We start from the raw sequence: 12011 nt of genomic DNA on the forward strand, positions 1-12011 counted from the left end.
ACAAGAATAGCATCCCTGCTGGGGCTGCTCTTGCCCAGGCCCGCTTCTTGTCTTGGAAGTCAGGGCAGTGGTCTGTTTGCTGAGCATAGAGTTCATCAGGTTGTTAGTCCTTCCCGGATGTGAACCGAACACTTGGAACCAAAAGGGATAATGTTTGTTTGACTCATGGCTTCAGCGGTGTCAGGGATCTGGTGATACTGGGATTGGTGAAGTAGAGCACAGTGACAGCTGGACCATGTTACCTCACAGCACACAGGATGGAGGGGGGGGGGAGAGAGAGAGAGAGAGAGAGAGAGAGAGAGAGAGAGAGAGAGAGAGAACAAGATACAGTCTCTCAAATACATGCCCCCAGTGACCCACTACTCCCTTGGAGTAAACTCTCTTAGTTTACGAGGCAGGCACAAAAACCAGCTGGAGTGATATTTTCAAAAAACCCTGTCTACAGCTTTCAGTCATCTCTTTGCATTAAAATAAAAACGAAATATAAGATAATCTAAAAGGGAAAACTACGTATAGATTATCTACACCTCTGATAAATAGACTGGTACTGACCCAGGCGCTGGTCCGCCCAGGATACACAGTGAGAATAGGTTTGTGGGAGGGGCTCTGGCTCTGGCCTGCCCCCCAGGCTTGGGATGAAGTTAAGTTGCTTACCTCACACACAGGAAGCTCTGGGGCAATCTCCAGCACTGCACAAACCGGGCACAGTACCTACCTGTAATCCCAGCACTAGACAGAGGTGGATGCAGGAAGATCAGAAATTAGGGTCATCCTCAGCTGGACAGGGAATTTAAGTCCAGTTTGAGCTACATGAAATGCTGTAAAGGAGAAAGGGAGGGAGGGAGGGAGGGAGGGAGGGAGGGAGGGAGGGAGGGAGGGGAGAAAGAAAAAAGAAAGGAAAGAAGGAAAAAAGAAGCAAAGAGAGACGCCAACTTCTGATACATTGATCGTGTACTTCTAGCTTTTTGTTTCCTGACCCTGCTCAATTGCCTGACAAGGAGATTCAGTGCCATGCTATGGGTAGCTAATGTGGACACTTCTGCTCCACCCCAAAAAGAGGGGGCAAAGGTTAAGTCCATTCTCCTCTTGCTATGCCATCCTTTGCAGAAACACTGCCTACTCAACTTCTTTTAATCTCCACCACACTCAGGATGGGCCCGCGTCCATGCCACAGGCCCACACCAGCCCGACCCCAGGCTGGACGAAGGACGGCCCCACAGCCAGGCAGACAACGAGAGCGGTTTGGGAAGGTTTGGAGTTTATTTGCTGCAGTTCCTTGGAGCTAGTTTACAAGGCAAAAACAAACAAAAACAGCTGGAATAATAATATTTTTAAAAAACCCTGTCAACAACTTTCAGTCATTTCTCTGTATTTTGACAAATCTTTTTTTTTAAACAAATACAAAATAATCTAAAAGGAGGAAAACTATGTAAGGATTATTTACACCTCTGATAAATAGACTGGGACTGAGCCAGATGCTGGTCCGCCCAGGACACACCCATGAGAACTGGTGAGCCCTGGCCCGACTCCCCCGACAACAGGGACCGGCACTGCCTGGTTCTCTACCAGGAGGCTGAGTTTCCAGCCTGGACCCTCTTCCGTCACTGTCACCTTCGCACACTCCAGCATCAAGCACCTGAAGCCACTCGAGGCCGGATCCACAGGAAGGGGACCAGAGTGCTGCCCCCAAACTCACCCCTCTTTGCAAAGCTATTTCCAGAGGTGCTGACCCCCTTCTGAGATTGAGCTCACGCAGCCCAGTGGGGGCCCCCATGGCTCCTCCAACCTGCCTGGAGGCAGCATTCTGCCACTGAGGCCTTGGCCACATGGAGGAGTGTGCCAAGATACCACCTGCCACCTGCTCTGCCTGGACTGGCATGCTGGCCCTGGCCGAGGAGCAGGAGCTGCCCTTGAGAGTCCCTGAGAGAACGGCAGGAGATGCTGCATTTCATGGCTCCCTTCACACTGAGTTAGGAGACCAGGGCCAACTCACACATGTGCCGTGGCATGCCATGTCATAGAGGGCAAGGGGACAGAAAGGCCACCTCACCCTTGCTTGACTACACTGCACCCTGCTGAGCAAAGCCCCTGCTCCTGGAGGCTACCACAGAGTGCACCAGAATAGTCCAGTTGGGGATACATTTGAGGCAGAAAAGGCTGAAGCCCCAAGGGGATCAGATAAAACCTACTCCTTCCTCTAGAACGAGGAATGGAGTTCTCGGGGAGGAGAAAGAAAAACCAGCTATGAAACAGTCAGCCACCCGGGACCATGGGGTGACCTCCTCACAGTTTTGGTTAATAGGAAAATGCAGACTTTCCGCTTTAAAGCGCAGTGGGCCTGGGTACTGAGGGCCAGGCAAGGAACTATCCACTTCACCCCATCCCACAGGCACTGGGCAGGAGCTACCCATACTGCCTGCCTGCTGCCCTACTGGGGCCCTGGAGGCCTCCCTGTGTCTGCTGGGCGCTGCCAGCAGCTCTGCTTTTGCCCCTCCTGGGGTGCCAGCAGTCCCAGAGCCCCTTTCTAGGGGAGGCTTCCCAAGCAGGGCACAGGAAAGCAGGATACAGTGCTACGTTCACTTTTGCTTAAAAAAAACAAAAATAAATCTTTATAGTGCGTGGCTTCTTTTCCTTTCCTCCTTTCTCCTTAGTACGTAAGAGTATGTCCTCACAGGCATCTGTGGAGCAGAGGTGAAGGCCCTTGGCTAGGAACACTGCGAGGTAAAGAGAGAGCTCTGGGCGCTGCCGTCAGCCCGCTGAGCCGAGGCGTGGGGGTTGCAGCGCTGCTCTGCTGCTAGCAGCGGTTGGTGCTGGGAGCGGCTCCGGCACCCAGGAGTGGCAGCAGCAGTCTCTCCAGCCCCAGCCCTCACTGCCACCCTTCTCCCACCTAGAAAACTGCGAAAGCTGAAGCTTAGTCTCTGGGAGCTGGCAGGGACTGGCAGGGGAGCCCTCTGCTCTCCTTTGCTGGGCTCCGCAGTGCCCCTCAAGGGGAGGCAGGAGAAAGGGCCACAGCTTCCTGGGCTGGCTGTGCCCTGGTTCGCTCTCAGTGTCTCTTTGTGGAGGAGACCTTCTTTTTCCGCGCTGCAAGCATCTCGTAGAAAGGGTCTCTGCTGATGGCAGCTCTGGAGGGCAGAGAAGGGAGAGAAGAGGCATGAGGGGCAGACTGACTTAGGCTACCAGCTGTCACCAGGAACGCCCACCCTCACTCTGTCCAAGCTTAAGGTGACACACAGGGACATGTAACAAAGTAACTGTGGAGGACTCTGCCTATTTTAAACTAACATCACTTAACATTTGTGAGTAGACTCATACGTTCCGTAGCTGAGCTCCAAGTATGAGGATGTGGTTTTCTCAGCCAAGCGACTGTTCTCTGTAGCCCTGAGCGCCATGCTGTAATACGTTACTCCACTCGTGGTGTTCGAGAGGCTGGCATGGACGGCAGAGGAACTTCTGGGGGCCTGTGAGCACCAGCTCCACGTAGACGAGTGCTGCTGCTGGGAGCCCAGTGTGAAAGGGAACAGCCGTGTTGCCTGCCCAGCCCTGTTGAGGGAGGGCATGCATCACCTGCACTAGACAGTGGAGGCGGCTAAGGCCACAGAGCTGGTGCTTGGCCTCCTAGGGAAGCAGAGTCTGTGTGATGCTTAGTTCTAGTGGTCACCAGCGACCCGGAGTCCACAGCACACACATCCCAGTGCTTGCTCTCCCTGCCACAATGCTGGCAGCTAGCTGAGTCTCACCGCAGGGACTCAGCACCCAAAGGAATATGGCCCGTCAGAAGTCTCTCATTTTCAGGGTGCAGGTGATTCTACTTTGGCTTCTGGGGGTGGCTAACTTTCTGGTAGGCTGCTTGTCCTTGTAGAGCAGTGCTCATGACGTCCAGATGAAATTATGCTTGGAAACGGTGCCAAGAACTGGGTTGGCATCAGACACTCCTCACTTATGAGCTGTGTTTAGTTCCCTCTTTATCCCTGGTTCTGAGATCTTGCCCTGTTAATTCTTGGCATTGGAAATCGTATCACTCTGCTCCAACAGGTACAGGCTCCCCATGGCTGACGGTGGACATCTCTGGTTTACTGAGTGTCTTCTTGCAGCCTGGACTCCGTTGAACTCAGTATTGAGATGGACATGTGCAGCAGGAGTCTGCTCAGGCTGCTGGGAACCCCTAGGAAGGGCAGCTGCCAAGGGAAAGTATCTTGGCTCTTCTACAGCTCCGCGAAGCCCATCACCCCAGTGCTCTCTCGTCTCTCCTCATCTGTGGAGAGGTGTTTACCGTTTTCTGGGCCTTCCTCGTGGGGATGGGGATGTAGAGACCACGACACAGAGTCCCAGCATCTGCATATCCTCCAGGTGCAAAGCCAGATCATCCAGGGAAACATTAAGACTAGTTGGGGGAGTTGTGAGAGGAGCTTGGCAGTATCATGAGGAAGTCTAGGAAGTCTAGCATCCACCAGAGGCCCAGTATTCACAAGAATTCAAGAGCATTTTAAAGAACACTCCATTTTTCTGATTAGAGCAGCAAAAGCTTATATGATAGCCAAAATGGATAAAAATAGCCAAAATTCTTTTGAAAGAATTGAGGGGAAGGAGCCTTTACCAAAGCATATTCTACTGTCAGAGGCAATGGGTGTTCACATGGGAAGACAGTGGTCCACACAGGCCGGTCAGAGGCTATGCAGACTGTGGTATAACCACGTGTCAAACAGACACTTACTGGGTTGAGAGAATAGTTCCAACCCTCACACTAAACCACAGGCAAGAAATGAACTTCCAACAAAAGAGCATCTATTCCCTGGCCTCAGGTCTTTCCACGACACAGAGTCAATGCTCAGAGGATGGGTTGCCTACCTGGCCCTATCTGGAGACCATAACTGTCACAATGGCTGTCACTTAAGAACAATGCCTAAATCAGGGCAGCATGCTCTCAACCTCAGCACTCTACCTTAGTCCTCAAGCAGCCCTCTAAGTTGGGAACTCCAGAAAAAGATGGGTAACACGCCCCCCAAAATATCAAGGACTGCACTGGTGACCTGAGTCCACGCCCCAGCCATCTGCTCCCTTTCTTTCCAGAGCAAAGCACCAGCCCCACTGTACTGGCACTCCTACTCTGTCTCATCTTGGGCAAACACTGCACTCGGTGAGTGAAGTCCTCAAACGTAATTTAGACTAGGTAACAGTTACGTCCCCAGGAAAGGCTGTAGCTTAGTAGAAGGCATGCTATGTCTGACGACACAGAGGCAGCCTGTGACCTGATGGCATATCTCCGTCACTCCTCAGGTCACTAGGGCCCAGATAACAAGGAAAGCTAAGGAAAACACCTGCATAACTGAAGATCGAAGCCCTCAGAACTGTGACTAAGAATGTATTACTGCAAGGAATAATTGCAGAGAGGGTGGGGAAGTCAGACCGCACAATGGCCATCTTCCTGGGGCAAGGAGAAAGATGCCCATCACCCAGGTTTCATCTGAGTCCCAGGGGCAATGTTGGTGGAAGACGTCAATGAGCTTTGCAAAGCCTGTTTCCAGTCACGTGCCACACTGGGACGTTCCTGTCTCTGCAGTAAACCTCACACTGTGGGACTTGGAGAAGCTCCTCCACAAAGGTTGCTGTGTTCTCACAGCACATGGTGAGGGGCTGGGCTCTGCTTCATGACCGTGCATCTCCCTTTTGCCCCTTTCTACAACTCTCATGACCTGTGGGCCTTAGTTCCCATATCTGTGACTGAGGAGGCACCAGGGAGAGAGCTGTTTCCCCAGCCACGTAAACAATGGAGGTAGGTGGCCTTTGTCCCCATTCTGGGCCTTTGAATTCTCTTAGTGCCTTAGGCTGCAGACATGACTTAGTAAGGCTCTAACAGGAAGAAAACCAAAAGCCTGCTGGGAAGCAAGCTGGGAACCCAGAGCTGGAAGGACAGGAGCTGCAGGGGAGAGGCCAGTCCTCCAACGTGTGGGGGCCACCTACTTGATGCACTTGATCCACTCCTCCTTCTCTTCGGGAGTGGGGGCTGAGATGCGGTACACGGTGTGGTTCCCTTCCACCACTCGCCCGTCGGCCTCCGTCTTACAGGCCTTAATCACCTGGTCTTTATTGTCAGGGATATAAAGTTCAAAGCAGTTCTGAGAAGAAGATGAGAAAGTGCAGTCAGATTTTAGGACGCTGCTGACCAAGGAAAATATTATTCCCCACACCCTTTTTTCTTACTCTCAACAACTATACATTAGGGAAGTGAGGGCAGAGGACAAAGTCAGTTGATAAGGTGCTGGCCATAGGAGCACGAGGACCTGAGTTTGCTTCTGCATTTAAAAAGCCAAGTATGTGTTAAGCCAGGCGGTGGTGGCACACACATTTAATCCCAGCACTCGGGAGGCAGAGACAGGCGGATCTCTGTGAGTTCGAGGCCAGCCTTGTCTACAAGAGCTAGTTCCAGGACAGGCCCCAAAGCTACAGAGAAACGCTGTCTCGAAAAACAAAAGACAAACAACAACAACAACAACAAAAATTTAAAAAGCCAAGTGTGGGCCAGTGTGGTGGTGCACACCTTTACACCCCTCCCCCTGCTCTTGGGAGGCAGAGGCAGGTGGATTTATGAGTTCAAGGCCAGCCTGGTCTACAAAGCAAGCTCTAGGACAGCTAGGGCTATGCAGTCTTGAAAAAAACAAAAATAAATAAGCAATAAAAATACAAATTTGTGTGTGGGTATACACAGGCAGGTGCGCTGAGCGGGCACGGTACGCAGAGGACAACCTCGAGTGCCAGTCCCTGTCTTCTACCTTGAGTGAGACAGGGTCTCACTGCAGGAGTGCTAGTGACACACGTCACCACACCCAGCTTCTCTGAGGATCCCAACTCAGGTTCCGGCGCTTGCCAAAACTTGTCTCACTCACACTTTCTCCCCCAGCCTGAGACCCTGTCTCAGAAAACAAGGTGGACAGTTCCTGAGGAATGATACTTGAGGTTGACCTCACGTGCATATGTGTAAACACATTCCCCATACATGTGCACCTGCACACATACAAATTTCTTCTATGTAAAAAGACACTCAGACTAGAACACTGCAGGATGTCAACTGTGTTTCGGACCTCTCTGTTGACTGAGATGCTGGCCTGACATCTGCTGGCTCCATTCCTGACAGACAGGAGCACGCACAGAGCTGCAGGGGAAGCTGCTCCCACGCCTCATAGTGCATCAGTTATAAAGTCAGCACTGAGCTGCGGGTGCTCACAGCTGACCTGTAGGGGACGGCTCAGTCAGTAGGTGATGGAGGCAGGCCGACTAAAGACAATAAGGCTATTTGTTTCATCTTTCCCTTGAACACTAAGGATAATCAGAACAGGGGGAGGCAAAGGCATGGCTTTGTTTTCCAGGTTCTCATGTCTGTCTTAAAATGCCTTTGAATGTCACTCTTCTTCAGAGCGAGGTTATGACCAGCCCTTCTGGCCCTGGGCATTGTCACAGGAATACTTACTGGCTTTTTGGAGTCTTCTACCTCTCGGATGCTCAGATTCTCTAAGGGGATGATCCCACGGGGCTCTTTATCCTGCAAGAGTGCAGAAGGATGTCACTCTCGGCTGAGGAAACACCTGCTTCCCCCTCAGCCCATCCTGACTCCTCCCAGGTTGGCTTCAGCCACCCTTGGGTTCTACAACAGGATCAGGGTCAGCAGTGTGTGGCAAAACTGGGAAAAATCCAAAGCCCTCTGCAGATCACAAGGTCAGAGAGCTCAGCAGGTGCCATCAAAGTGTCCCTGGAAATGACCCATGGGGCATCAAGCAGGAGACGTGTCTTCCCCCTCCTCCATGTCGTTATCTGGCTTTCCTTTCCTAGCCGTGGTTCTGAGCCACTAACTCCTGGAAACCTTTTCAGGCCTAGGTCTAGGCCCTCCTGCTCATGACTGACATAGGGACTCCAGCTGAGTTTCAAATTGCCTCTTGCTCACTGCACATCACCTGAATTTGTAACCCCTAGGGCAACGCTGTCTTTGGGACAGCTGCTCCAAGATCCCCAGAGGTGCCTGAGCTCAGGTCCAGACAGACCCTCGCCCCCGCCTTCACCTCGGCTGGCCCTCTGAGGTACTGCTCATTGTGTCAGCCAAGGCCCACCATGAACACACTTCTACCCATACCAGCCAGCTAACCTAGGTCAAGACGTGGTGCTCCTCAAACATATCAGTCAGAGTTATACATGTACAATATGGCAAAAACGAGCTGAAGTCCTGTTCTGCCTTCTAGGTCATTCTGGTCACTAGTTAAGAGACTCCAGATGATTTCCCTGGAATCTCTGGGGAACCAAGTGTTTGCCACTCTACTTCCTATAGTGTGTCAAGAGAACTGGAGGAGGCTCGTGTGGAGCTCGTCCAGGGAAGAGCTGGCTCCACCTGTTGGCTCCCAGAAGCCCCAAAGGCAGCTTCCTGGGTGAACACACCATCCCATTACAGCGACAAGTCCTGCCCGCTCACTTCCCCACCCCTCTATCCGCGGTGGCCTTTCCTCCCTCCCTACTCTGCTCCACTCTCACTGGCCTGTGTCTTCCTCCAGGCCAAAGGGTGGAGTGGGCTGATCTCATGCCCGAGCTGCATCAAAGCTGCTCTGCAAGCCCAGCGATTACTCCGTTCCCACTGCCAGAGAGCAGCTGTGCCCTTTCTGCTCTGGTTGTCTCATCCCACTCACTCAGTTACTCTGTGTCAGTATCTCATAGCCCTTGCTGGGAAACCTCTCCTTGCTGCCTAGACCCTATAAAGTCAAAGGAAAGAAGGGTTTTGGAGGGTGGGGGCTCTGGAAGGAAACCTACTTAGCCTTTTATGCACAGTACCCTGGGGAAGGAACAGGGAGACTCTTACTATTTTTATATACTTAACGTATTGTTCTAATGTTTGAAAAGAAGCTAAACACAGCAAAGCAAAGCCTGTTTGTAGCACTTGGGCAGCATGCGTGGGGCCCTGGTGAGACATACTTTGAAAACAATTTCCTGTCAGGCCCACAGCCATCCTTAGCATGAATGACTGAACTAAACCTGTTAACTCTATGAGGTTAGCCTGGAACACACTATGTAGCTCAGGCTAGCCTCAAACTTGTGTAATGTTCCTGTTGCTTTTTTTTTAAAAAAAAAAAAAAAAAAAGCTTTCTTAAAACCATTTTGCACCTCCTTGACCACATATAAGGCTTCAGCCCTGCTTTCTCAGTGGGGTCAATGCCTTTTAATCAGTGAAAATTCAGCCAAGTTAGCTACACTGACCTAGTCCAAGACTTTAGTCCAATATATATGCAAGAAGAACCACCTCTTGCAGGTGCCCAGGAAGATGGCAGAACACCAGAGTGCCGTGTCACCAATGTGGGAGTCACGGTCTGAGCACCAACACCCTATGGCTTCCTGCGTGTTCTGCCCACAGGAGGTCTGGAGGAATTTTACTGGATATTTCTTATTCCTGCAGCTCCAAAAGGCACCTGCAGGAAGACCGTCCTGCAGTGACGTCTTATCCCACTGAGCAGACACCCACGAGTTTCCTCCCATTCCATCCTGCCCTTTCTCTCTATTGTCCCTCTTCTCACTGGGGCTGCTCCTTCGGAGTCAGATCCTTTGGCATTTCTGAGACCACAGAAAATCTAAATTCTCCAACTCACGATTATTATCCCTTTCACTAGGTTCACAAGTCTTTCCTGGCAGCTGGCCCCAGTTCCTTGTTTCCAGCCCAGCTACAAGCAAGCCCCCAACACTGTGTTCACTGCTCCTTCTCAGTTCTGGGACTTGTGTCTCCATTTTATCTAAAGTCAGGTGCTGGCTCTGAACCACAGTCTCCTGGCCAGCCCCTCCACACCCATTCTAAGCTCTTCCTTGACCCCCCCCCCACCCAGGGAAGTAGAGGGACAGATCTGACTGTCTTCCCAGGCCCCGCTCTGGCTGTGTTTGGTTAGAGTGGTTTGGAAGTGGAGGACTGGACCAGCAGATACTCACCGTGGTGTACTCAAAGTAGTAAAGGCAGTTGTCTGTCAGAATGAACCAGCGCCTCTTCCAGGTCTTCACCCTGCCACCTGACAGCAAAAAAGAGGATGTTCTTGACAATAGACATCAAAGCAGGTGCATGCTACACACACACACACACACACACACACACACACACACACACACACACACACACCCCTCTCTTCCCAGGGAGGGCATGAGTCGGTCAGGGCATCAGGAGAACATTTAGATCATGGCAAAATTTACATCAGTGACAAGACACAGCCAAGACAGAAGCATCTTTCACAGAGTGAAAGTCTATGGTATGAGCAGAGCAAGCGTGTCTGGGTGACACCTGAGATGTCCCGGACAGCAAGATGAGAGCATGGGCTAGGGAGGAAGACCCAGGGCGATGGCGGTGCAATGCAGGTGTACCTGAGGCTGTAGAAGCCAGCCGTACCCTGTGTGGTAGATACAGGCAAAGGAAGAAAGAAGGGAGGTGTCAGCACCCTGATGCAGGTGGCATGGGCAGGGAGTTCCATGAAGTGACAGGAGAAAAGATACAGAAAGTGAGGCAATATGAGCCCTTACAGCCAAACCATGGCTTTCCTCTCCCACCTGCCTGTGGAAGTTCTCCCTGGCTTCAGCCCCCTTGGTTAGTGTCCTGAGAGTCATGTCCTCAAGTTCTGGGTGTGAACTGAAGCAAGGCTCCTTTACCAGGAAAGGACTAGCTTATCCAAGAGGTCAGTTCAGGAGCCTTTCCACTGTGGCCTCGTGTGACTAAGTACAGGAGGCAGCCCTGACAGCTAGGAGGTGGTGACTAGCAGCTGATCAAGGCCTTCCTTAGTCCTCTTCAATGCTAGCAAGATTCAAGCAGCAAAGTGTGGGCCTTGTGAAGTTACTCTGCATTGGTACAGGGGAACTGTGCACACTCTGAAGGAGGCTACATCCTCCTTTGAATCATGCTCAGGACGCCCACTTTCCCCGACTTACCTCTGGTCAGGGGAGATTCCCTGACACGAACCATTTGGAATTACCCAGGGGATTCCCGTGCTGACATGTACACGAGATTGCATAAACACACTCAGTCCCTGACCTTAGCACTATGGAAAAAATTACTTCTCTAAAGTCTCCATGGAGGGCAGGGGAGTGGGACACCTGCCATGCCTACTCCCCTGTTCCCCTGACCTCTTGCTAACAGCCATGCAGAGCAGGGCAATTTTACAAAGACTGTTTCCAAATGCCAGCATCTGCCTGCAGGCTTCTCCCTAAAATCTGAGAGAAGAGGTCCTGCGGAACAGGTAGGTAGGACCTAGACCTTTCTGGGCTATTTTACAGCTCTGCCTGGGTGCCTGAGCTGGAGGGGTGGAGAAGGACATGTAGGCATATTAACTACAAGATTCTAAATGACCGAGACCTAGGTTTCCAGACGAGTGTGCCAGCCACCAACCCTTATGTGTGGTGCACAGTGAGGCACTCTCCCTCATGGTGATCATCTGTAAGTTTCATGGAAGCACCCCAAGGGTAAGTGGCGTGAATGAGAAAAGACATGAGTAATATGACATGCATGTTGGCAACAGGGAGGCTGGGCAGAATTAGAACAAATGAGAAGGAAGACAAAGAATGTGCTCAAAACTGAAGGCAGTTGGTCTTAAATTGGATCCCTTCCCATTTCTGAGTTTGAATGCTTCTGTCTTCCAGCCTCTTGGGGAGATCATTTCCCATCCAGGGCTTGGTACACAAGGATGGCCAACCCATGCCGACCTCCCATGCACTCTGTCACAGGACATTACCCCAGGTGACAATGGGGCTCAGGAAAGGGTGGAAAAAGTGAGTTAGATACCAAAAGAAATAAGATGGCAGGAAATCAAGAAGAAGAAGCAAAGCTGGGAAGTTCTGTCTGGTTATAAAGCTTCATTACGTCGCCCGGACAGTTTGCTGCACCACAGAGCCCTCTACCACAAAGCATTGCTGCGGGACCACGGGGAACACTTCCACGTGGAAAGAAAAACAGACATGGGACAAGCAGACAGATCGATGTGAGCCTAGGACAGTCCCTGTGGAACTCACAGGACCCC

The 12011-nt window shown here is 51.5% G+C and overlaps 1 protein-coding gene across 2 annotated transcripts in view; it reads right to left on the minus strand.

Moving 5' to 3' along the window:
* Positions 1 to 1237: 1237 nt before the first annotated feature.
* Cyth1 (cytohesin 1) overlaps positions 1238 to 12011 on the minus strand; it is an 80461-nt gene continuing 69687 nt past the window's right edge. The window contains exons 10-13 of one of the 2 annotated variants that reach the window (XM_050140325.1): positions 9946 to 10024; positions 7463 to 7534; positions 5959 to 6113; positions 1238 to 3122 (exon numbers count right to left, since the gene is read on the minus strand). In XM_050140325.1, coding sequence (XP_049996282.1) covers positions 3044 to 3122; positions 5959 to 6113; positions 7463 to 7534; positions 9946 to 10024 — 385 coding nt within the window. In that variant the 3' untranslated portion in view covers positions 1238 to 3043. The remainder of the gene's footprint in view (positions 3123 to 5958; positions 6114 to 7462; positions 7535 to 9945; positions 10025 to 12011) is intronic. The other variant, XM_050140324.1, reaches the window with a different exon arrangement.

Source organism: Alexandromys fortis, unplaced genomic scaffold (assembly GCF_014885135.2).
Source record: "Alexandromys fortis isolate MF-2015 unplaced genomic scaffold, M_Fortis_MF-2015_v1.1 scaffold_39, whole genome shotgun sequence".
Classification (NCBI taxonomy): Eukaryota; Metazoa; Chordata; class Mammalia; order Rodentia; family Cricetidae; genus Alexandromys; species Alexandromys fortis.